Raw genomic sequence first — 24,768 nt, 5'->3', positions numbered from 1 at the left:
AAAATGATTATAATAATTATTGATTGTTTTTGTGATGATAGTCAATAATGACATGTAACCCATCACTCAAAAAACTCCTTTTGGTATTCATTTGGCTTAGATTTTAAAGGTCATAGCATGTGAGCCACTTTCTTTGCATTGTCACTAAACCATTAGGATAGTTCTCAAGGGCTGTATTGCAGTATCTTCTTTCACTATGTTTCTCCAGTCATTTATTCATATTTTCCTTTAAATTTTCTATGGTCTACTCAATGTTTATAGCACAATATAGAAATAAAATATAAGAGGTCAATGTACTGTCTAAGCAACAGATGGGTAGTTCACTTTAGTGAGGAGCTCCTCATTTTTTTCTTTTCATCTCCTGGAAATCCAACCCCCTGCATTACCTTGATTCTGAGTCTTCATACACATAAGATTTTATATTCTCACTTGATACATTCGTACATAATTGTTTAGCTTTTGTTAAGAGCAGGCAAAACATTTTTCCCCCCTTGTTAAATCTCAATACAGTTGAAAGTACCACTGTTAGTTGAGTCAACTCTATCTTCTTTTTTTTCTTGCCAAGCTTGTCATTTCTTACAAGGATAATCTTTCCTTTAGGGATTATGAAGCTATCCTGTAGTCATCACTTTTTCTCAGCTTAGCTCATATTAGCCAGCAACCCGTAGCTTACCGGTCTGAGCTTTGTATCTCAGTTCAAAAGGAACACCGAAGATTTGTGCCACGGTTCAGTCATAAGTCGGTTAAATCAGCATGGTGGTCGTTCACAACCCCCAGTTCCACAGTTCAAAGCCCAATCAGTGAAGATGAAGCATCCAACCGTTGCTAGAGGTATTCCAGTAATACCTGTCTTTAAGAAAGTAAATGTTGAGTGGAGCTATATTGGCTATACTGCCCTTGCAGTATAGCCAATATAAAATGAAAGGGGAAATAGGCAGTAGTTGTGTTCACATCTTGGGTTATTAGATTCTAAATACATCTTTCATTTTGAAGGTCAGGATGGAATTCAGCTGTGCCTTAATTGCCACAGTGCCTTGATCTCAACAAGAAACCAGAGACCTGTAAAAACTGAGGATGTATTCCCGACAGCCTCTGAAAAGCAGAGCTCAAAATTAGTGATTCACAGTGACACAAAATGGTCTCTCAATCTGTAAGGGACATGCACCCACCAAACAAAGTATAGAGCTGAATAGACAACTCTGTCTGTCCCACTGTTTGCGTTTGATGGGCTGGCTGACTCCCTAGTGTGGCATCCAGTGACAGTCCTGCAGAACATTGAGCTTTTGATTTGTAAGTCTTTCCTATTGCTCAAAAACCCTGAAGCTGCTTGACTGAATTAGGAGTTGGAGTGTTATCTCCCCAGTGGAGGCAGAGTACTGATTGCTGCTCTCATTGGTAGTGAAGAGCACGTTTGCCTGCTGTAATAGCTGCCATAGAAACCACATCAGCCAAGTAATTGTTTAGGCAACCTCAGAAAATTAAGAGGACAACATTAAAATGCGTTCGTTTGGCTTCTTCTTGCTTCTCTGGGGCTACGTTTTTTTTATCAAATGTTCAATTTGTGGGACTGCAATGTCACAGAAGATTGGCAGCTTTGGATGAGAGAGCATTGGGATTCATTTTCTACTCTCAACTCTTGTTCCCTATTTTTACAGGGTGCAGATTTGTCTCAGTTTATGGCAAATTTATGGGTACTACTTGCCTAGTCTTTGTAGTTTGGATAATCGTTACCTTATGTCACTGTACTTTGAAAGGCTGCATTTTTAGGAGTAAAAAAAACTACTATATAACCAAATGTTAAACTTGATATGTTAAAGGTTTTGAAGAGTCATAGAAGCTTTGAAGCTACACCACAGGCTATACTGCAGCTAACATTTGACTTAAAAATGTAACTACAGATTTGGGGCCTCATTTATAAAGCTTGCTTATGCACAAAACAGGGCTAGAAAGTTACATACACCACTTCCAAAGCAAAGGTTGTGATTTATAAAAATAAACTTGGCGTGAGAATATGTGCACCGGTGCGCCAACATTGATGCTTGCTTACGAACATTTTGGAGACAGAGGGAACGGCAGTGCCAGACGGTGAGGTGGTGAATTGAAGCCAGATTTATCTCAAACCTTTATTGTCATCACATATTACACTTGTAGAGCCGGGGTGTTATGCAGCGTTTACAATAAGACCGAAAGTACGTTTCATTTTTTTTAACAAGATCTTTAATAGAGGCGACAATGTCACACAGGACCTCACACACGTTGTTGATTACTGTGCGTATTTGCTGGAGCTCATCCCGCACTTCATTTATGGCACCGATGGTGTCCCTTTGTGATTCTAGGATTCTGTCTGTCAGAATCCGACCACTTCTGGGTGTGCCATGGTCTCAGGATGTACTTGTATTGGGGACAGCCAGGCCTTCATCCACGGTGACAGGACACGCTGTGGTCGGAACCTCCTCGTCAGCCAGCGTTTCCAACTCTAGAGTGACTGAGGACAAAAAGCATAAGTCCACTGCCTTTTTACTAGTTCATTTAAATATTTAATACATTTAATAAACAGATAAAACTGTACTTTACTGGTCTCCTCTGTGAGCTCTGCCAAATCAGTTTCTCCGTCCTTCTCTGACACGATTCCACACACGCTGTCCGTCTCGAGGATGGATGCTATCCTGCTGTCCAGAGGTGTGGGCTCGGGTTTGCCTCTACCTCCACCTGTAGCAGACACACTTTGGCGATGGCATGCCACTCTTTTCTTGGCCTCCACCTTCAAATCAGACCACTTCTTTTTCACCTCTGCCACAGTTCTCTCTGTGGCACTCACACTGTTGACAGAGGTGACAACATGCTGCCACTCAGTGCCTTTTCTTTTGTTAGTGACGCCACTACTATGACCACCAAACAAAATACTCTCCCTGGCCTCCACCTCATCCACAAGCACCTCAGTCTCGGTCTCCGAAAGATTTCGTTTTCTTTTTTCTGCCATGACTGAGCGTAAAATGCTGTGGATCAGCAGCTTGTTTATATGCAAATACATTCATGAGTTACTTTGCATTGACCCTTCATGGTAAAATGTGGGCGTGTCGTGGGCGTGATGTGAGGTGTATCCATCTGCGCAATCTTCCAGCTGGAGTGTGATTTATAAATGGGAAATTGCGTGCAGTTGTGTGTAGGCACAGTTTTATAAATCAGAATATTTTCTGGCGTACACCTATTTCAGATTTTCGACATAGTCAAACTTTTAGTGTGGATCCTACGCAATGTTTTATAAATGAGGCCCCAGAGCTGCAGTGGTAATAATAATACCACATGGGGACCACAAGACTTTTGCTGGCCAGCTTGAGTTGCTAGTATTTTTGGCAGGGACCATTTCTAAACCTCTGAAGTCTAGGCAGTTTTGGGACATTTTTTATTTATTTTTTGCTTTTGTCACATTTTTCTTTACTATGGGTTCATTTTTTATTGGAATATAAAATACGGCACCTCTGAGCAAATGGCACAACCATGGCTACAAAAGTCTGCAATCCACGTGCGAACAATTGTTACTAATACTAGAAAACAATGGGTTCACTTCATTCTATAGATATTTTATTACTTTTATTTTAAATGTATGACCTGTTTGCTCTGTGTAAACACAGCCTGTAGTTCAGTCTTAATTTTTGCATGATTGTTCCCAATAGCAAACTCACGAATGGCTTTATGGCTGTGCCAACAGACATGAAAGCTGTTTTTACACTTTCTGGTCCAGATAAATGATGTCATTTTGGTGACACATTCCTTTAAACGCGCCAGCTGGGTGTTGTTTAAAGGGTTAAATTGTGATAAAACTGTGATACATCACATCCTACTCCATAGGTATGTAGGATGTGACTGTCAGCTTAATTTATGTTTTTCATAATCTGAGTAATAGTTTTGTAGCTATTTACATTTTTAATATTTATACTCCTGTGTCCAGGCAGTCTCAAGCAGTCAGACGGGATGTTATGCCAAAAATATTCAACCTTTCTGCCCTTACAATAACGTCAGTCAGTGCACACATTTAATTTGTTTCTAGCTCCAAAACTCTATATGGCATGTCACTTATTCTTCTGAGAGTAGTGACATTCTATGATCTTCATGTTACTGCCCTTTATGAAGGCAGTGACACAGAAAACAGGATGACAGAGGTTATCTTTCATGAACAATGTAATTGATGTGGTTGCAACACCAAAACTGTTCTGTGTTTCCAGGGTGTTATGGCGTGGATGGCGAGAGTGATTCGATTATGAGCTCGGCGTCAGAGAATTCGACAGAGCCTTGGTTCTGTGATGCCTGTAAGAATGGAGTGACTCCTAGCTGTGAGCTGTGCCCCAACCAGGATGGCATCTTCAAAGAGACAGATGCCGGGAGGTGGGATACAGTAGCGCATTAACCTAGTGGTCAGTTGTCATTTATGAGAGGCAGTGACTGGAACGTGTTCAGAAACAAATAACGCCTAATGACCAGAGTTGGCCAAAAGGCTGCATGCGGCCAGAGACTAAATTGTCCATATATTCACTGCTGAGGAGAATAGACAGATGGATTAAGGAGAGGAGAGAGAACTGGTGAAGGAATGAGAGAGGAGATGGAGGGAAGAGAAGAGATGGAGGAAGAAAAGTAGTGAGAGAAAAGAGTGTGTTATGTGAAGCGTGGAGACTTCAGCCACGTTATCGCTGATAGTGCTTCTCAGCCAGGCTGCACCCGAATTTACTACTTCACTAGAGCATGAAAAACACAGCAAATTAAACTGTGAAGCGGTTGCTTGCTAGAGATGGATATCTTTATATTGGACTTCGGATTCTCTTCCCTAAAGTCCACATTTAAAATTGTGTCACATGAAACTGTAGCAAGAGTCTGAGGCTACGTAAATCTGAGTCCATTTCTTTTTGAAGTGTCTGAGCAACGCATTGCAGCCAATTTCATCATATTAAGTTTCTTATTGTCCTCAATAAGTCTCTGCACTAAATTCAAAAATAAAGTACAGCTGCAGATTTTAATCAGTTTTATGGTATTCCTTGAAATCAGGATTCGGAAATCAATACATTTTAAATGCAACTTTTTAAAACCTTCCTTTCATGCTGAATCCTTTTCAGGTCAGAATTGTCATCCTAATATGTTGTTGTACTGTATGTTCTGTTTTTCTGTAACAAACTAATGTATCACCTAGTTTTATTCTTTAATGTTTTCAGATGGGTACATGTGGTGTGTGCACTTTATGTTCCTGGAGTAGCATTTGGAGACATCGATAAACTCCGGCCAGTGACGCTCACAGAGATGAATTATTCAAAATATGGGGCCAAGGCAAGTTCTCTTTTTACATACTGATGCAGGCTGACTTTAATGTTCATAGTGATTTACTGACTTGGTTAGCATCCCGCAGAAGCCAGTGTTTAGATTTTCTTTTTGAAAAGTGTATACTAATTTTATGTCCAAATTCCTCTTAGGTAGTTATTTTCCACTGTCATTACAAGAAGCTGCATTTTCTGAAGGAAATTCAAGGGGTTCACTTCCACTTGCAACATTTGAAATCTGTGTTGTAACTGATGCTGTAGGGTTCAGCATTAGTTTATGTTTTAGGGATGAAAGCAGTCAATATTTCAGTTAAAGGTTTTTTACTGCAGTAAACTGATGTCTCAGGTGAAGTTAGTGTTTATAACAGCTAAAATCTTGTTGCTGAAAATAATTTAACTCTTGTTTAAAGATTGATGGGAGGTTGAAATTTAGGAGTAGCTTAATTTTCTGCTAAACCTCTGGCGGGTTTGAGAGGTATGTTGTCTTTAAATAATCACCAATTCAATTTTGTGCTTCTGGGTGCAACTAAAAAAGCTTTTAGTGATGCTGTGTGCAACAGTTAAGTAACAAAAATAAGGCACTTTTCCACTAAGCTGCAGGCTGTGTTACACAGACTAGAAAGGAGACAAGTATGGACACAAATAAGAAATATCCTATCTATGACATGCAGTATGTTTATTTCCAGCATCGGTAAAACTTGTTGGTGCTTGAACATGTTGGCCATGTTGATTCCACTCTCAGAATTTTTGTAAAATAAATAATCAAAAAAATAAACTTTAGGATTGAAAACATAACTTTGCCATACTACCTAGAGTACATTTCAGAGTTCTCTCTATATCTAGCCATTCATGTACTGTTTGTATAAAGTAGAAGGACCTATATTGCAGTGAGAAATGAACAAATAGTGAGTAAAATGTTACAAAAGCAAAAAACACCAAAGCTGCTTGGTATTTAGCAACTTATAGCAGAAGCAGGTAAACAATTGAAGTGTCGTTTTTGTCATTATTGCACTTTAAATGTTCTGGATAATTGAGGTGTCACCTGATATACCAGCATTACATGCAGTTGGTATGTCAGTAGAAGTATAAGGGCTAAAGGTAACAGCAGTAAATGTCAGGTGAAGAGCGACAAATGTTTCAGTGTATGTTGTGAGATGTCAGTTTAAGTGAAAGCCTTGACAGCAGTTGACAGTGACAGAGTTGAATATTGACATTTTACAATCCTGCTTGAATCATTCCGTAGACCCTTTGGCACTTCCTGCTGCTTAACACTGTACCAGTAAATCTTCTCAGAAGGAGAACAGAGAGCACGTTTTAATAGTTTTGTCTGTGTAGATTCTCAATCATCCAGGTCATTGAAATTCTACGAGCTTTAATAGAAAACAACTGGACTTTTAGGTTCTTGAAGGTATTACATCTCCCAATTAAGAGGCTTCTTCCATTTTGGAAGAGGCTTCTTGGATGAGAGGTGAAATGTCTTCAAGAACTAAAGGAGAAGTTCTGTTGCTTTCTACTGAAGCTCCTATGATTAACAGTTGAGTTTTCACACTACAGTGCTGCCGTCAATGACTAATAAGACAAAATGCGTTACATGCATGTTTTGAAATAATTACTTGTCACCTGTGAAGAGGAAAAACTGACATGTAGATGGCAGAAACCATGATTATAACGGACTAGGAGAAACCAGTGTTCACGTTATCCTTTTAAGTCTCTCTACTGTATTTGTTCAAAGTAGGAGTGCAGTTTCTGTGAGGATGCCCGCTTTGCCAGGACTGGTGTGTGTATCAGCTGTGATGCAGGAATGTGCCGTTCCTACTTCCATGTCACCTGTGCACAGAGGGAGGGACTCCTGTCTGAAGCTGCAGCAGAGGAGGTAGGTATACTAAGGTTTAATGACATAGATGCAAATGACCACACAAGTACAAAAGCAAAACCCTAAGGTGAAGTACTTCAAGTGCCACTCTGACAGTTGTAAGGTCGTAAGGCTCATATTCACAAGTGGTTAAATATGAACTCCAGGAAGTCTGAATCTGTGTTTCTGAGACTGTCGTACGCTATAGTTTGAAGGTGGAGATGCTCAGCAATGGGTTTTAATGCTTTTTTCAGTCATGATGTGTCCCCAATTTTGTGTGTCTCAATTCCTTTGTCTTGTTAATGGACACGTGTTTGTGTCTCCTTAGGATATCGCTGATCCATTTTTTGCATACTGCAAACAGCATGCCGACCGCTTTGACAGGAAATGGAAAAGGAAGAATTACCTGGCCTTACAGTCTTATTGTAAGGTCTCTCTGCAGGAGAGAGAAAAACAACTTACTCCTGAAGCTCAGGTAAGATTTGTTTAGCTTGCTGTCTGAAATCATGTTCGGCCTGTGTGCTTGCATTTGTACATTTGTTGCAACCCGACATTAGATCCCAACACTGATGAACTCTAGCATCATTAGTGATGAATGAGGTAAACAGACATATTGTTACCTTTTTAGCTGTTTAAAAAAAAATTAAAGAGCATTTGGCTGCCTCTTCATCTTTACTTGTGAATGTGTAGACCAGAGGCAAAAAATATTTAATTTACTGTCCTGCTCAAAGGCAACTGGTAGCTACCGGCAACTTTTGCCTATACTTTCTTGCACATTGCTCAGTGCATGAGTAGACACTTTGTATTAATCAACACACCTTAAATGTCAATATAACAGCTCTGCCCATGTGGTTTTTTTTTCAGTCTCATGCTTAAGATACACTTTAGCAATGATTAGATTTTCTAGCAGTTAAAAAAATTCAGATGAATTTCAACTTGATTATGTGAACTGCAAGAATACTTTTTCTTAACCTGGATAAATAACACTGCCATATAATAAGTACACTATACCTATGGTCAAAACCTACATATACTTTAACAAAAGGTCAAAAAGTAATTAGAAGAAGATAGTGTATTTCCAACTTTGTGCCGATAATTTCTGTTAGTTTCTTTCCTTTTTCAACACAGCAGTACTCATGTATGAAAGCCTCCTCCATAAAGATGCGGTATACCCAGTTTAGTATGGAATGCCAACCGTTAGCCTGCCCCTATCACAAAGCTCCAGTATTGGACCTCTCTAGTTCTCCTGTAACCGAATGTGAGCAAATCCCTGAATACAGGTTAGAATGTTGAGGTAAACCTACAACCAGAGGAGTGGAGGCTGTTCTAGGTGCTTGATAATGTCAGTAATTTACTTTGTAAAATAGATTAAAGTTATGTAAAGGACAAGTTCCTAACAGTAAAACATTTGTGTGTGGGCCCCCAGATAGCTGAACTGGTTGAGTGGGTGACCCATAAACATGGGCTATAGTCCCCGGTGCAGTGGCCATGGTTTGATTCCGGTTCACAGCCCTTTGCCGCCCCATTCTTCTCCCTACTTTCCTGTGTGCCTCTCAACTAAAACCTGTCAAATAAAGCCAAAAATGGCCATAAAAATAACTTAAAAAAAAGAAAAACACGTTTGTGTGTCCCAACTGCAGGCCCGAATTACCACCCGCCTCCAGCAGTACCGGGCAAAAGCAGAGCTGTCAAGGAACACCCGGCCTCAAGCATGGGTGCCCCGGGAGAAATTGCCACGACCTCTGACATCTAGTGCTTCAGCCATCAGGAAGTTGATGAGAAAGGCAGAACTGATGGGCATCAGCACCGATATTTTCCCTGTGGACACATCTGATGCTAACGCCAGCATGGACGGACGCAGGAAACACAAGCAGCCTGCACTCACAGCAGACTTCGTTAACTACTACCTGGGTGAGGAAAGTTGGGTTGCTTTGTATCGAGTCATACCTTAACTAAGTTACATAGTGAGGAAAATCAAATCTCAACCTGTGTACTGTCATTTATCAGTTCAGAATCTGTAAACACCTTGTTGCCACTGGTGTTTACCAATTATTTTTTTCTAACAGTGGGAAAGGTTGGTACACCAATCTCAAATAATGTTGTTTTTCCAGAATACTGCAGAATATAGCAATGCTTTGGAAGCTTTGTGTTTCCTATAAGTAAAATTTATGTTTTAGATGCCAATAAATGAAGAAGAATGGATTGAGATTAGAAGCATATGAAGCTGTACATTCAAAGAAAAATCTGTTAAACAGTTAAGTAATGTAATCCAGTATTCAACTGTCATTACAGTTAAATACAAACAATTACTGTCAAACAGCAGTGTAGGAAACAATGCACATGAATCAGCCACCACTACCTGCCTAATAGTGTTTAGATCCCCTCGTGCTGCCAAGACAACTCTTTCCCACTGAGGCCTGGACTCCACAGACCTCTGAAGGTGTCCTGTGGTATCAGGCACCAAGATGTTAACTTAAAGTCTCAAAGTTTGAAGACCTGATTTGTTTTTCCATCAGATCCCACTGATGCTCAATAGGATTGAGATATGGAGAATTTAGAGGCAAAGTCAACACCTTGGACTCTGTCAGTTCCTCAAACCATTCTTGAATGATGTTTGCATTGTGGCAAGTGCAATATCCTGATGAAAGATGACACTGACATTGGGGAACACCTTTGCCCTAAGGAGTGTAAGTGGTCTGAGCAATGCTTATGTAGGTGGTACCTGTCAGTCCGATTGAAAATCTGTGGGATGTGAATTAAAAAATCAGGCCTCACCTCTAAGCTCCACAACTTATAGAAGCTCCTGCTGCTCGATGATGCCTGATAGCTCAGGACGCCTTGTGGAGTCTGTGGAGTCCATACCTCAGTGGTCAGAGTTGTTTTGGCAGCACAAGGGAGACCTACACAGTGTTTGGCAGGTGGTTTTAACGTTGCTATTACATATTTCGAAACACAGTATAAAGAATTTTGTGTCTGTAGATAGAGTGGTGTGAAGTCTAATAAATTCTCTCAGGTGATGCCACTTGAGTCAGAATTTGCTAAGGCTGAAGACTGAAAATCTGAATGTGCAAACAGATGTGAGTTTACCAGACCTCTGTAGCTCACTGCAGTCCCTTTCCATTACCAACCAAATCCCGTATGACACAGTATCTTATGCATATAGTGTAGCTGATGGTAATATGCAGCCTACAGGAGAGCATTTCCATTGACAATTATTTTTTCTGGCGCAAATTAATAAATTAAAATTCTTTCATTTGAATTAAATGAATACTTGACTTAAGCTGGGTGGAAAAACAGCATTTACCAGCCGTGTTTACTAGTTTGCTTCACTAATGCTGCATTATCTAACATCAACTTTCCACCTCTTTTGTGTTTAAAACCTTTTCACAAAGAATTGCATAGTGTTAGAATTTTATTCCCATGCAGTTTAGTCCTCTTACATACACAATAATGGTAGGACACTTTATGGAAAATAGCATCACTATATGGCCTGACCTGACCAGCCATTACAGTGGTAAACCTTCCCAGGAGTGGCCAGGCAACCAAAATTTCTCCAAGAGCATGTCGACATCTTATCCTCAAAGAAGCACCCAGACGAACATCAATGCAACTGCAGGCCTCACTGGCCTCAGTTAAGTGCTGGTAGCGCAGTCATGGTGCTGGTAGTGTGATGGTTTGGAGCTGCTTTGCTTCCACAAGATCTGGATGGCTTGCTCTTTATCAGAAAATCCTCTTGGAGAATATCTACCATCAGTTCATGACGTAAAGCTCAACACTAAGGGGTTATGCAGCATGACAATGAGCCAAAGCACACAAGCAAGTCAACCTGTGAGTGCCTCAAAAAGAACAAAATTAAGGTTTTGGGGTGGCTGAGTCAAAGTCTGGACTGGAATCATATTAAGATGCTGTGGCAAGATCATAAAAATGCAGTATATGCTTGAAAACCATATAATGTGCCTAAATAAAAACTATTCTACAGAGAAGAGTGGGCCAAAATCCCTCCATGGCGATCTAAAGGACAGACCAGAAAGTGTCACAAACATTTAACTGCAGTTGTTGCTGCCAAGGGACCAACCAGTTATTAGGTTTAGGGAGGCAATTACTTTTTCACAGGACTTATACAGGTTTTCAATAAATCACCATTAAAAAAACTAATTTATGTGTTTTGTGAGTTATCTCTGTCTAATATGAAATAAATACCAATATTAGTTTGATAATTGTAACATTTAAGTCATTTTTTTCCACAGCACTGTAAATAAGGATGAGCCTTAAGCTCAAAACATGATGCTTATCTCAGTGTTTGCTGCCAGCACTTCCTATGGTTGTCTTCTTCTCCTTGCAACCTTATTTATTGAAATGTTACTAAAGCATCAATAAAATTGAAATCTTTTTATAGTCATCAATTCGTAACATCTATTTGTTATATCTAAAGTGCAGAAATGATGTTCATCATCATTATTGTAACTCTAAAGAAGCTAAAAGTATTTTAGTATTTATCTCCATTAACATATAGGTGTAGCTGTTGCATAATGCGGTTAAGTTATTATGTGAATGCTGTGTAAAGGCATTTTTTTCCCTCTAAATATATTATACTATGTAGGTAACCTTGAGAGCATTCTCTGTTAGCCTGCTGCAGGGGGCCTATCTGCCATCAGTACACTCTCTTGTGCTTTTTCTATAGATTGTGATTGTGGTATTGATTTTTGCCCCATTGGTATTCAGAGCGGAACATGCGAATGATCCAGATCCAGGACAACATCTCCGAGCAGAAGAACCTAAAAGACAAGCTGGAGAGTGAGCAAGAAAAACTACATGTAGAGTACAACAAGGTATGCAGCACAATCCTGACCCATAGCATCCTTATTTCTAAGGACAGGCAGTTGTCGCGTGCTACACAAGCTAAAGTTGCCTGTTGTAGCTAAGCCATTTCTGATTTCTAGTAGAGCACTACAGCTACCCTTGGGAACGCTGTGTTTACATACAACATATTGGTACGTTAGTTAAAAAGATTAAACCAAGTCCAGTGGTGAAAGAGTTTGCTTGTCACAGAATACATCACTCATTTGACATATATCTTAGGGCATGATGCTAGTAGGTTGTCTATTTGTTGACCTGTCACTTTTTCAGTCTTTAAAAAAGTCTGCATATCTGTAAGAGACATGCAAGGTAGATGTGTAGGCTCCCTTGCTGTAGGCTTAAAACATCTCTTACAGATGGGCTCTATGGTGTCTATGGGCCCACCATGACTGTCAGCTATAAGTTTTGCTTTGTTTTGTTTTGCTTTGTGTGTCTACTTCATGAAAAAATCCATTTCATTTCTCATTTTGTCACCATGAAAACTGCAGTGTGCGTATGAGAGAACAAAGAAGTGCGCTTGTTGCGCCTGCAGTAAGTGCAAGCAGAACACATCCAACACACAAAGCCTCGCAGTTCTGTTAAAACACTGTCTTTTTTTAATTGTTGATACTAATAAAATTGAGAATATTGTTGTTTTTATTGACAGGACATTGCTGCACCTTTCTAGTTTCAGTATACCGTGCAACATTATTTGGGAAGATATCAAATTGCAGCAATAGCAATGCTAGTGGCTGTGGAGTACTTTAGAGTAAATGCCAATGCCAAGATGCTGTCACACATATGATGACAATGCTAACTCGATGCTGCCATCAATGGATCAGTGTTTTATTTTGTCTATACTTTTAGCCAGCCTCAGCTGTAAAAGTGTAAGGGCCAATGAGCAAATGTTAGCATACTATCCAAAGGAAAGTTGGGAGTGGGACTATGGTTATTTATGTAGCTCCATCAACTGTTGCCCTTACAGGTGGGGCCGGAGTCAAGCTGCAGCCTCTGAGGTTGAAAGTTGCCCAAAAATTGTACTTGCTCCCATGACCTCTGGAGGCTGACTCCAAAAGTGAATATTTTTTTTAATAGAACTCACTCTTTTAAAGTGTATGTAGACTTGAAGTTATGCATAAGTAAGGGCACGGCCACATTGAGTGACACTCTGAGCTTCAAAGCCACTGTAAACATATGGGTAATGTCTCAGAGTGTTTGTCCCTCTTTCAATGATACAATACATTCATACATTCATTCAATACGTTAAGTGACTAGAGCCTATCCCAGTTGACACTGGACACAATGTGGAATGCACCCTGGATAGGTCGCCAGTCCATTGCATGGCTATTGTAATCTGGCAATCACTATTGGGTGTACATGAGCATTTAGACTTGTAGTGTTAAGTAAAAATAATTGATTAAAACAGCTATAATCATTGAGATTCATGTTCATGTTTACAGCTAGCATGTCAGTCTGTCAAGATTAAGGACTGCAGAGACATTTTTGCTTCATATATTTTTGTTGGTGGGTTGCACCATGCACTACCTATACTGTAAATCTGTATGAATATACAAGATTGAGGCAATGAATTTAGTGAAATAATGCATTTTTCAGATCAAACTAAATCATGATTGGTGTGAATTTTAAGTGGTGTTGAATGATATACATTTTTTAGAAATATTATATGTTCATGGCCATTTTTCATTGCTGTGTCTGGTGTTTGTTATAAAAATGAATAATTTTTTATGCTCATCTTAGATTATACAACTGTATCTCTACATTAGATGGCTTAGATGAGTTTAATGTAATTACTGTGCTATGTGATAATACTGAGTTGGCTGCGGTATTCCTGTGTGCATCTTCCTATTGTCTCTTCTCAAACATGTGACCTCTGTGAAGACGCTGCTGCTTCATCTGTCAACATGAGAAAGAAAATACAACGGCAGAGTAAAAGTCACGACAGTTAATGTTGCGTTCAGTCTTCTGCCATGCATGTTAAGGATTATTAATGGAGTGTGTGTTGCTAATTGCACCGCCTGAGTTGCTCATGTATGGTTATAGCCTTGGAGAAAATGCTGGTGGAGGATTGTCATTACAAATCTGACCTTGACACCAGTAAAAGGTTTAGTCATGACACAAGGCTCAACTCTTGCAAAACCATATGAAGTCATACACAGTTTCACAGTCTCTTACAAATCCAGTATTGCTGCAGGTTAAAGGGATCTTTGTCATTTTTGCGAAATTGTGTATTTGCTTATCTTCCACACATATGACGAAGAGAGATGCCAGGCTCATGTTTCTTTGTCAAGTACAAAGCTAAAGGTATGACTTGGTGAGCTTAGCTTAACACAAAGACTGGAAACAAATTTTCTTGCGTTTACATTTTTAGCGTACAGGCAGAAATTTAGAAATGCCTGCAAGTTTGTAGTGTGTACAATAATGCTGTTTCCAGAGTTGTTTATGTCGAGGTTAAAGAATAGGTCATGATGCTGTATGATGGAAGAGCTGAAATAAGTAGATATGAGTTGGACCCCTATATAAGGGGAAGAGATTTTGCTGCCTTAAGAGAAAGGGGAGGCTGTGCTGCCGCAATGTGACATTTTTTCTTAAGTAGCTATGAGTTAATTTTGAGTAATTTTTGCTTTGCAAATTATTTTGTATTGTTTTGTAACTTAAGTTTCACATCAATGGAGAAGCACTGTAAAATAAAATCTGCACCGCTTTTGTACTCAAGAAGTCTGCTGAGTCTGCCTGTGTACCACCTTTCTTGACCTTATTGGCCAGGCTACTCTGCATTTGGCATCGAGGAAATTTCACGAATGGACTTAATGCACAGGTGGCAACCTATCACGGTACCATGCTTAATTCACTGAACTCCTGAGAGTGACCCATTCTTTCACAAATGTTTGTAGAAGCTGTCTGCATGCCTTGGTGCTTGATTTTATACATCTGTGGCCAAGGAGGTGATTGGAACACCTGAATTAAATTATTTGGAGGGCTGTCCCAATACTTTTGTCAATATAGTGTAGGTCCCCATACAGCAATGATCGTGCCAAATCTGGCAGACAAGGCAAGGAAAATACATGAAGTCCTTGTACCTGACTGTTGTTAAGAAATAGTCCCAACACATCCCCCCTAAAACCATAAACTGCTTTTCATTCTCTGTTTGGGTATGGATTTAAGCCAGTTAGAGACAACAATTGGTGAAGTGGTGAGTTTAGGATATGTTTGTAGGTGGATTTTGAACTTTGAACAAAAGCAGTTATGAAATTACCACATAGAGTGAGACTTATATTAATATTCTCTTCTCACTCTTGCAACGAAACTGTCAAGCTAATGCATTTAACTTTTCGTTTAAAGATGAGAATTACTTATTTATTTCTTCTCTTGATTTGAAAAAAAAAATGGACCAGGTACTCCTGTGTGCCAATAGGGATAGAATAAGTAATGTCCTTGTCTCATGATTCCTTTTCTCTCTTGCTGCAGCTCTGTGAGTTTCTGGAGGAACTGCTGAATGTAAATGGAGAGCTGCGAGGTGAAGGCCAGGCCATGTGGACTCTGCTGGGGGGCATCTTGGGCCAGGTAGGGTCACCATCATTGCCTCTTTAAACTCTTTCTCCCATTTCTCCTGTCACCGTGAACCATCCTGCTCTTCACGCACAGAGTAGCTGCTGATAAAGTTGGCGCCTGTTTAGAGAATTGCCTTTATTAGCATAGCAATGGTAAGTAGCAACCCACATGCCTAGCCGTAGGTCATACTACGTTCAAAAACAGTGCTGTTTTTAAAGTCCTTTAATTTTACATTAACAGATTGACCTATCAGTCAGTGTTGTGTTGTTGAACAGACTAAATTTAAAGGTATACACTACCGATCAAAATCTTCAGACCAGTTGAAAAATTGCAAGAAATTGAATTTTGCACAGGTAGATCTTTAGAAGGATCTCAGTCGAGCTTCAGAATGCAAAAAGAAGAAATGTGAGCGAGAGAAAAAACATTGAGTAGGCAATTTATTGAAAACTACATTTAAACTCAAACATGCTTTTGTCAGCTGATCAAAAGTTTAAGACCACAGCCTTTAAAAGCCAAAATCTGCACAAAAATGTATTCCATGTCATTTCCTGTCAGGTATTCACACTGTCATGACCTCCTGATGGCAAAGGCAAAAAAGCTTTCGGTCTTTAAACGTGATAGGATTGTTAAGCTGCATAAGTAAGGCCTCTCGCAACGTGCCATTGCTGCCAAGATTGGATGCAGTAAGACAGTCATTTTGAATTTCTTAAAAGATCCTGAGAGTTATGGGGAAAAAAAAGTCAAGCGGTAGACCCAAAAAAATTTCACCAGCGCTAAGGCAGAGGATCCGATTGGCTATTTGTCAAGACACGGGATGACCCTCGACCAAAATTTAGGCCTTTACTGGTGCTGACTGTAACCCAATAACCATCAGATGGCATCTTCGAGGGAAGAGCTTAAAAAACTAAAAAATGTCTTCAACGTCCACAAAATTGCCTGTTTGGACTTTGCAAGGGAGCACCAAACATGGGACATTGAAAGGTAGAGGAAAGTTTTATTCTCTGACCATAAAAAAATTTTGCCTTGATGGTCCTGATGGATTCCAACATTAATGGCGTGACAAGGCGATCCCACTGGAGATGTTCTCTACGCAGCACGGTGGAGGAGGCGCCATCATGATCTGGGGTGCTTTTTCCTTCAATGGAACAATGGAGCTTTAGGGTGTGCATCGGCGTGAAATGGCAGCTGGCTATGTGGGGATGTTGCAGCGGGCATCCCTCATGACTGAGGGCCTCATCTGTGCTGTAATGACCGGGTCTTTCAACAGGACAATGCAGTTCACAACGCCGGCCTGATGAATAGCATCACTCTTTTGGACCATCCCATGTGTTCCCCTGATTTAAATCCAATTGAGAACATTTGGGGATGGATGGAAAGGGAAGTCTACAAAAGTGGACATCAATTCCAGACAGTGGATGCCCTCCATGAAGCCATCTTCACCATTTGGAGGAACGTTCCCACCAGCCTCCTGGAAACACTCGCATCAAGCATGCCTCAATAAATTTTTGCAGTCATCCACAATAACGATGGAGCTGCTCATTACTGAGTTATTTTTTGACACTTGTGTTTCTGTTTTGAGTGGGTTTTCTAGGTTTTTTGAGCGATGGTCTTTAACTTTTGATCAGCTAATGAACAGCCTATTTCAGTGTAATTGTTGTTTTCAATAAACTGCTCACTCAATTTTTTTTTTCTCATTCCCATTTCTTCTTTTTGCATTTTGAAGCTCTACTTAGAACCTTCTAAAGATCCAACAGCGTGACATGCAATTTCTTGCAATTTTTCAACTGGTCTCAAGATGGAGTGTTACTTTGAAAGAAGTACTGACCTGGCAAGCCCTTTGTGTATAGCAAACAGCAGCATCGATCCTACCAGTAAAATAGACATCATAAATAATAATCTGTCAATAATTATTAAATTAATGTAATGTATAATGTAAATTATTATTACAATTTTTCTTGAGTTTTACTATAACAATATCAGAATTGTTTTATATTTATATATATGTATGTATATATACACACACACATATGTACACATATATAAAATGTATATATGCGTATATGCATGTATATATATGTGTGTATATATATATATATATATATATATATATATATATATATATATATATATATATATATATGTTTGTGTGTGTATGTATGCATATACGTATGTATATATATGCAGTGGTCCCTCGCCATATCGCAGTTCACTTTTCCCAGTCTCACCGTATCGCGGATTTTTTGCTGTATCGTGGCATTATGCGGTATACAAGTGTTTTCATATATTTTTTATTGTGGCAAGCTGCCACAATGTGCGATGTGCTATCAGACAGCACATACGCCAATATACGCGGGCCGAGTCCAGAGGAAGGCCTGACGTATCGCTGCCGACCCCACCCACCCGGGAAATGGACTGTTTGTTCTGCTTCCCTCGGGCAAACGGTACAGGAGCATAAAAACTCTGAATTCCTGACTGAAAAACAGTTTTTATCCAAGGGCTGTCCAGTCCATTTCGCCCCTACACACACAACAGACTCACTATGTGCACTAAAGAACCGAGTCTTGCGCTGGACTGCACTTTACACTCATCCTACTGCTCATGTGCACTATCTCTGTTTACATATTTATATATTTTCAGTATTTTTTATTTATTTTTTATTTGTATATAGTGTGCCTTTTTCTATTTTTATCTATAGCTGGGAGTCACCAATTGTAATTTGTGTGGAAGCATAATGACAATAAAGATTCTTGACTGATACGCTGATGTTGATGGATCTGCGATAGGCCACAATCAGACAATAATATTGGCCAATCACTATATCTGTTTGGCTATTACTTTACAGCGCTTCAGCACACCTAATTGCAAAACCCTCAAACTCCCAGGCTTCATATTAGGAGTAATAAGTCTGAATTCCAGCAACAGTCACAGGCTGTGATATCGTGCACACATGATAACCAAATTCTCCTTGTTGTTCTCCAGTGTTGTTCTCTAGCTTGGTTGTGAACCTGAATTTTTAATGATAATAACAAATGAAGTGGATTACATTCATTTAACTTTTTATGTGTTCAACTTGATATAGGCCCATCTAAAGATTTACACACGACTGGGGGTAACAGTCACCTAAGACTTGATTTCAAAGTTTAAATAATGCAGCTAATTCTGGTCTTTTTTGACTTTTGAAGAAAATGAATAATACATTCACCGTACTACATGGGACAGGGTAGTCACTTCTTTGGAGTTTTATGTATTAAATATAGCACCAGCTAAATCCATAAAACACTTTGTTAAGTGTGGCCATTGAGAGTATGAGCTGTGTAGATAAATGGTCAAATGATGTGGTGAGGCAGCAGAATGGACAGGAACTTGGGAAACTGGCAGTGAATCTGCAATGACCACCATAAATCACCTAATTATGAACACGCACGGTTTAAGTAGCAACATCAGTCACAGCACCGCATGCTTTTGTGTCATCTATCTGCCACATTTTCATCTCCTATTTGTCATCCTGCTGGTGCATTTGCAGAAATTATTGATGTCTCTAACTGGGACTCCCATCATTCTTCCAGTACACAGCCAGTGTTTTTGTTCGTGATGCTCCTGAAAGTTTAACACTCTTGGCAACTTCACAAGAGAAAACTCAGAAGACCTTCTCCATTGGCTGCTATTAAACACTGTGCGGCTCAAACATCTACTGGGCTGCAGATGTTTTAACAGGCATAAGTATTACAATGCAATCCAATTTCAGCAGAACAAAAATTACCAACTCAACTAGACCTGCATCTCAGCATCTTAAGCAGTTTTAAACTAAAGGTGCTTTAAGGGCACTGATGTCTATAAGTCTCACTGAATAAGACTTACACAGGTAATCTGTTTGTTTGTTTGAGCAGAGAAAAAATGCATGCAAAGCAAAATATAAGTAAACAAATAAAATGTCACTGATTATCTCAAAAATAGAATTATATAGTGTCATATACAGAAGGAACTGTTACTATAAAATACATATATAAGCACATAAACATCCTATCAGATCTTGATAAATAATGGGTAATGACACCCCTTTACCCCTTTGCCCTCTAGATGGGCCTCTCATTATCCCCATCCTCACCCGCGGCACCTACTTGGTGAGATCTTTCCTTTATTCTTATACTATATTTTTGTGTCTGTGATTAAAGTAAAGTTTAGTTGTGTGTGGTTTTTTTATTATTTATGCATGTATTGTGTACCTTGATAAATAGACTTAAGTGCTTAGTTTCAAATTAAATCAAATTTGTTAAAATTAAATTTGACTGAAAATAGGTTGTTAAAATGATACATAATCATTTATATCAAATAAATGTTGATTCACAGCAGTACCTGATTCTTTATTGAATGAATGAAAAATATAAGACTTTAGCATTGGCTGTACATTATACCGTGTATTGAATTGGTTTGGTTGTACACTACCAGTCAGAAGTTTGGACACACCTTCTCATTCACAGTTTTTTCTTTTTTTTTAAACTACTTTTTACATTGTAGATACATACTGACATCAAAACTATGAAGCAAGATATATGGAATTATGTAGCAAACAAACAATTGTTAAATAACTTTTAATATGTTTTATATTTTAGATTCCTCAAAGTAGACACCCTTTGCTTTAATGGCAGCTTTTCACATTCTTGGCCTTCTCTCGATGAATTTCATGAGGTAGTCACCTGAAATGGTTTTCCCTTCACAGGTGTGCCATGTCAAGGTTAATTTGTGGAATTTCTTGCCTTTTTAATGGGGTTGGGACCATCAGTTGTGTCGTGCAGAAGTCAGGTTGGTACACAGTTGACAGCCCCATTTGACAACTGTTAGAATCCATATTATGGCAAGAACCAATCAACTAAGTAAAGAGAAATGACAGTACATCATTGCTTTAAGAACTGAAGGTCAGTCAGTCTGGAAAATTGCAAAAACTTTAAATGTATCCCCAAGTGCAGTCGCAAAAACCATCAAGCGCTATGACAAAACTGACTCACATGAGGACTGCCCCTGGAAAGGAAGACCAATAAGTTTATCCGAGTCACCAGCCTCAGAAATGGCAAGTTAACAGCACCTCAGATTAAAGCCCAGATAAATGCCACACAGAGTTCTAGTAGCAGACACACCTCTGCATCAACTGTTCAGAGGAGACTGCACCAGTCAGGCCTTTATAGTCAAATACAGTGGTATGTAAAAGTTTGGGCACCCCTGATAATTTTCAAGATTTTTCTTTATAAATCACTGGTTGTTTGGATCAGCAACTTCAGTTAAATATATCATATAGCAGACAAACACAGTGATATTTGAGAAGTGAAATGAAGTTTATAGGATTTACAGAAAGCGTGCAACAATTATTTAAACAAAAGTAGGCAGGTGCATAAATTTGGGCACCCCAACAGAAAAATTACATCAATATTTAGTAGATCCTCCTTTTTGCAGAAATAACAGCCTCTAAATGCTTCCTATAGCTTCCAATGAGGGTCTGGATCCTGGTTGAAGGTGTTTTTGACCATTCTTCTTTACAAAACATCTCCAGTTCAGTCAGGTTTGATGGTTTCTGAGCATGGACAGCCCGCTTTAAATCACACTACAGATTTTCAATAATATTCAGGTCTGGGGACTGAGATGGCCATTCCAGAACATTGTACTTGTTCCTCTGCATGAATGCCTTAGTAGAATTTGAGCAGTGTTTAGGGTCGTTGTCTTGTTGAAGTATCCAGTCCCGGCGCAACTTCAACTTTGTCACTGATTCTTGAACATTGTTCGCAAGAATCTGCCGATACTGACTGGAATCCAGGTGACCTTCAACTTTAACAAGATTGCCAGTACCTGCACTGGCCACACAGCCCCACAGCATGATGGAACCACCACCAAATTTTACTGTGGGTAGCAAGTGTTTGTCTTGGAATGCTGTGTTCTTCATCCTCCATGCATAACGCCCCTTGTTATGTCCAAATAACTCAGTTTTAGCTTCATCAGTCCACAGCACCTTATTCCAAAATGAAGCTGGCTTGTCCAAATGTGCTTTAGCATACCTCCAGCGACTCTGTTTGTGGCATGTACATAGAAAAGGCTTCTTCCGCATTACTCTCCCATACAGCATCCCCTTGTGCAAAGTGCGCTGAATAGTTGAACGATGCACAGTGACACCATCTGCAGCAAGATCATGTTGTAGGTCTTTGGAGCTGGTCTGTGGGTTGAGTTTGACTGTTCTCACCATCCTTCACCTCTGCTTATCTGAGATTTTTCTTGGCTGCCACTCCGGGCCTTAACTAGAACTGTGCCTGTGGTCTTCCATTTCCTCACTATGTTCCTAACAGTGGAAACTGACAGCTGAAATCTCTGAGCTAGCTTTTTGGATCCTTCCCCTAAACCATGATGTTGAACAATCTTTGCTTTCAGGTCATTTGACAGTTGTTTTGAGGCTCCCATGTTGCCACTCTTCAGAGAAGATGCAAAGAGGAGAACAACTTGCAATTGGCCACCTTAAATACCCTTTATCATGATTGGCTTCACCTGTGTATGTAGGTCAAGGGTCAATGAGCTTACCAAACAAATTTTGTGTTCCAATAATTAGTGCTAAAGGCATTCAAATCAACAAAACAACAAGGGTGCCCAAATTTATGCACCTTCCTACTTTTGTTTAAATAATTATTGCACACTTTCTGTAAATCCTATAAACTGCATTTCACTTCTCAAATATCACTGTGTTCATCTGCTATATGATATATTTAACTGAAACTGCTGATCTGAACAACCAGCGATTTATAAAGGAAAATCTTGAAAATTACCAGGGGTGCCCAAACTTTTACATACCACTGTAGCTGCTAAGAAACCACTACTAAGGAAAACCAACAAGCAGAAGAGATTTGTTTGGGCCAGGAAACACAAGGAATGGACATTAAACCAGTGGGAATCTGTGCTTCGGTCTGATGAGTCCAAATTTGAGATCTTCAGTTCCACCCACCGTGTCTTTGTGCTACGCAGAAAAGGTGAACGATTGGTCTCTACATGCATGGTTCCCACATGGAGGAGGAGATGTGATGGTATAGGGGTGCTTTGCTCATGACATTATTGGGGATTTATTCAAAACTGAAGGCATACTGAACCAGCATGGCTACCACAGCATCCTGCAGCAACATGCCATCCCGTTCTGTTTGCGTTTCGTTGAACCATCATATATTTTTCAACAGGACAATGAACCCAAACACACCTGCAGGCTGTGTAAGGGCTATTTGACCAAGAAGGAGCGTGATGGAGTGCTGTGTCAGATGACCTGGCCTCCACAGTCACCTGACCTAAACCCAATTGAGATGGTTTGGGATGAGATGGACCACAGAGTTAAGGCAAAAGCATCCAACAAGTGCTCTGCACCTCTGGGAAGTCCTTCAAAACTGTTGGAAAACCATTTCATCTGACTACCTCATGAAGCTCATCGAGAGAATGCCAAGAGTGTGCCAAGCAGTAATCAAAGCAAAGGGTGGCTATTTTGAAGAATCTAAAATATAAAATGTGTTTAGGCTCATTTCACACTTTTTTTTTACTATATAATTCCATATGTGTTTGTTCATAGTTTTGATACCTTCAGTGAAAACACTGCAATGTACATAGTCATGACAATAAAGAAAAACTATGAAATGAGAAGGTGTGTCCAAACTTTTGACTGGTAGTGTATATTTTTTCAGTGGAGCTGCATATGTTCAGATAGATAATTGACAATCTGTAGTATTTTAAATATTGATTTATTAGCTTGTTATCTTTACAGTGTAATGGCAAATCACTTAAAACCAAAGTCTGAAAAAGGAGAAAATGCTCATTGCAATTCCCCAGATCTCAAGGTAACACCTGATGTCTTGTTTTGTCTCTATAAGAATCCAAACTGAGGGTATTGGAATTTATAATGATATGGAACTGTGAAAAGCAACAAATTCTCACATTTTCAGAAGCTGAAAATATCCATTTTTTTCTCGATAAATGGCTGAAATAATTGTTGATCAAAATAATTTTGTTATATAGTTTTCTGTATGTGTTTCAGTTGAGAACCTGGGGCCTTTGATCTGTCAACTGTTGTATCTAGTGCAAAGAAGGAGTTTGCTTTTATTGGAAATGGAGAAGTTAGTAACAAAGCAGATTTTTTGATTGTGACTGAGAAATTGAGTTGAGACTCTCTCACCAGTCTAGAAACAAGAGCCAACAGTCACACTAGGCAAGACAGACAAAATGGCAAAAAAAAAAAAGTGGGTGAAAAAAATCTATGTACAAACAGCACTGAGATTGTGACAAGTCAGAGACAGTAGAAAAATGCTACAATAGACTAAAAGTCCTGTTGCCAAATTGCATACAGTTTGATGGAGGGCTGCTATTGTTGCTACCAGCCACATAGTCACATATACCCTCAGAATGCAATGAAGAGATTTTTGAATCTCATAATCTGGTATTTGATCAGAGAGCTTCAGATGAACTGGGCTTTAGGGCCCAAACATGGCAGCATCAGTGGATTAGTCTCCCAGCACACGACTCGCACTTGCAGATTGTTATTAACGAGCTTACTTGACTGTGCTGAACTATTTATTAAATTTTGTGCCATTGATGATTTTTCCAGATTATTTATAATATTATTTTATATTCATTATTTCAATATCATTATTTTACACAACTGAACATGAGAACAATGCTGTTGCCCACAGAAAGTGGCCAGTTGGCACCAGTCTGAATGGATGCCAGACAGCTTAAAGCCTGTCTGTGTAGCTAACTGCTTCAACCCACTATTAATAATAAGTACCTTTAAACTTTTCATCTGTCTGATATAGCATGTTAACAATATTGAGACTGTTCCATATCAACAGTGGAGATACTTTCTTATAGTCAGATGCGGGCAGACTGCAGTCCAGGTTGAGGAGATAGCCTTTGGTCACCTGTCCTCTCTTCTATCAGGTCTCCTTGTGGGGATGCTCCTCTGTGCTGCAGGCAGAGCAAACGTGCCCAGATTAGAGCTTCCTCAGGGAAAACCTTGTCTGTTTAGTGACAGAGTCAGTCCCTACAAGATAAGTTTTCTAATTAACTTACGTGCCAGTGCTGCTCCTGAGATACAGTGAAGAATAAACTGCATATCTGTTGCTGCTTTTCACCCATCACATAAACCTGTTTCGCTTCTTACCTTTTTTTAAAGCTCAGCTGTGAAAAAAACTTTTACTGCAATGC

The 24,768-nt window shown here is 39.4% G+C and overlaps 1 protein-coding gene across 9 annotated transcripts in view; it reads left to right on the top strand.

Annotated features, from left to right (window-relative positions):
• phf14 (PHD finger protein 14) overlaps positions 1-24,768 on the top strand; it is a 144,624-nt gene that overhangs the window by 28,321 nt on the left and 91,535 nt on the right. For all 9 annotated transcript variants that reach the window (XM_035952771.2, XM_035952769.2, XM_035952773.2 and 6 more), the window contains 7 exons: positions 4,224-4,383; positions 5,202-5,313; positions 7,039-7,176; positions 7,484-7,630; positions 8,796-9,066; positions 11,878-11,984; positions 15,478-15,573. In XM_035952771.2, the coding sequence (XP_035808664.1) occupies positions 4,224-4,383; positions 5,202-5,313; positions 7,039-7,176; positions 7,484-7,630; positions 8,796-9,066; positions 11,878-11,984; positions 15,478-15,573 (1,031 nt within the window). The remainder of the gene's footprint in view (positions 1-4,223; positions 4,384-5,201; positions 5,314-7,038; positions 7,177-7,483; positions 7,631-8,795; positions 9,067-11,877; positions 11,985-15,477; positions 15,574-24,768) is intronic.

Source organism: Amphiprion ocellaris, chromosome 15 (genome assembly GCF_022539595.1).
Source record: "Amphiprion ocellaris isolate individual 3 ecotype Okinawa chromosome 15, ASM2253959v1, whole genome shotgun sequence".
NCBI lineage: Eukaryota > Metazoa > Chordata > Actinopteri > Pomacentridae > Amphiprion > Amphiprion ocellaris.
The sequence above is the reverse complement of the archived record's forward strand: the minus strand, read 5'-3'. Positions and strand labels throughout refer to the sequence as shown.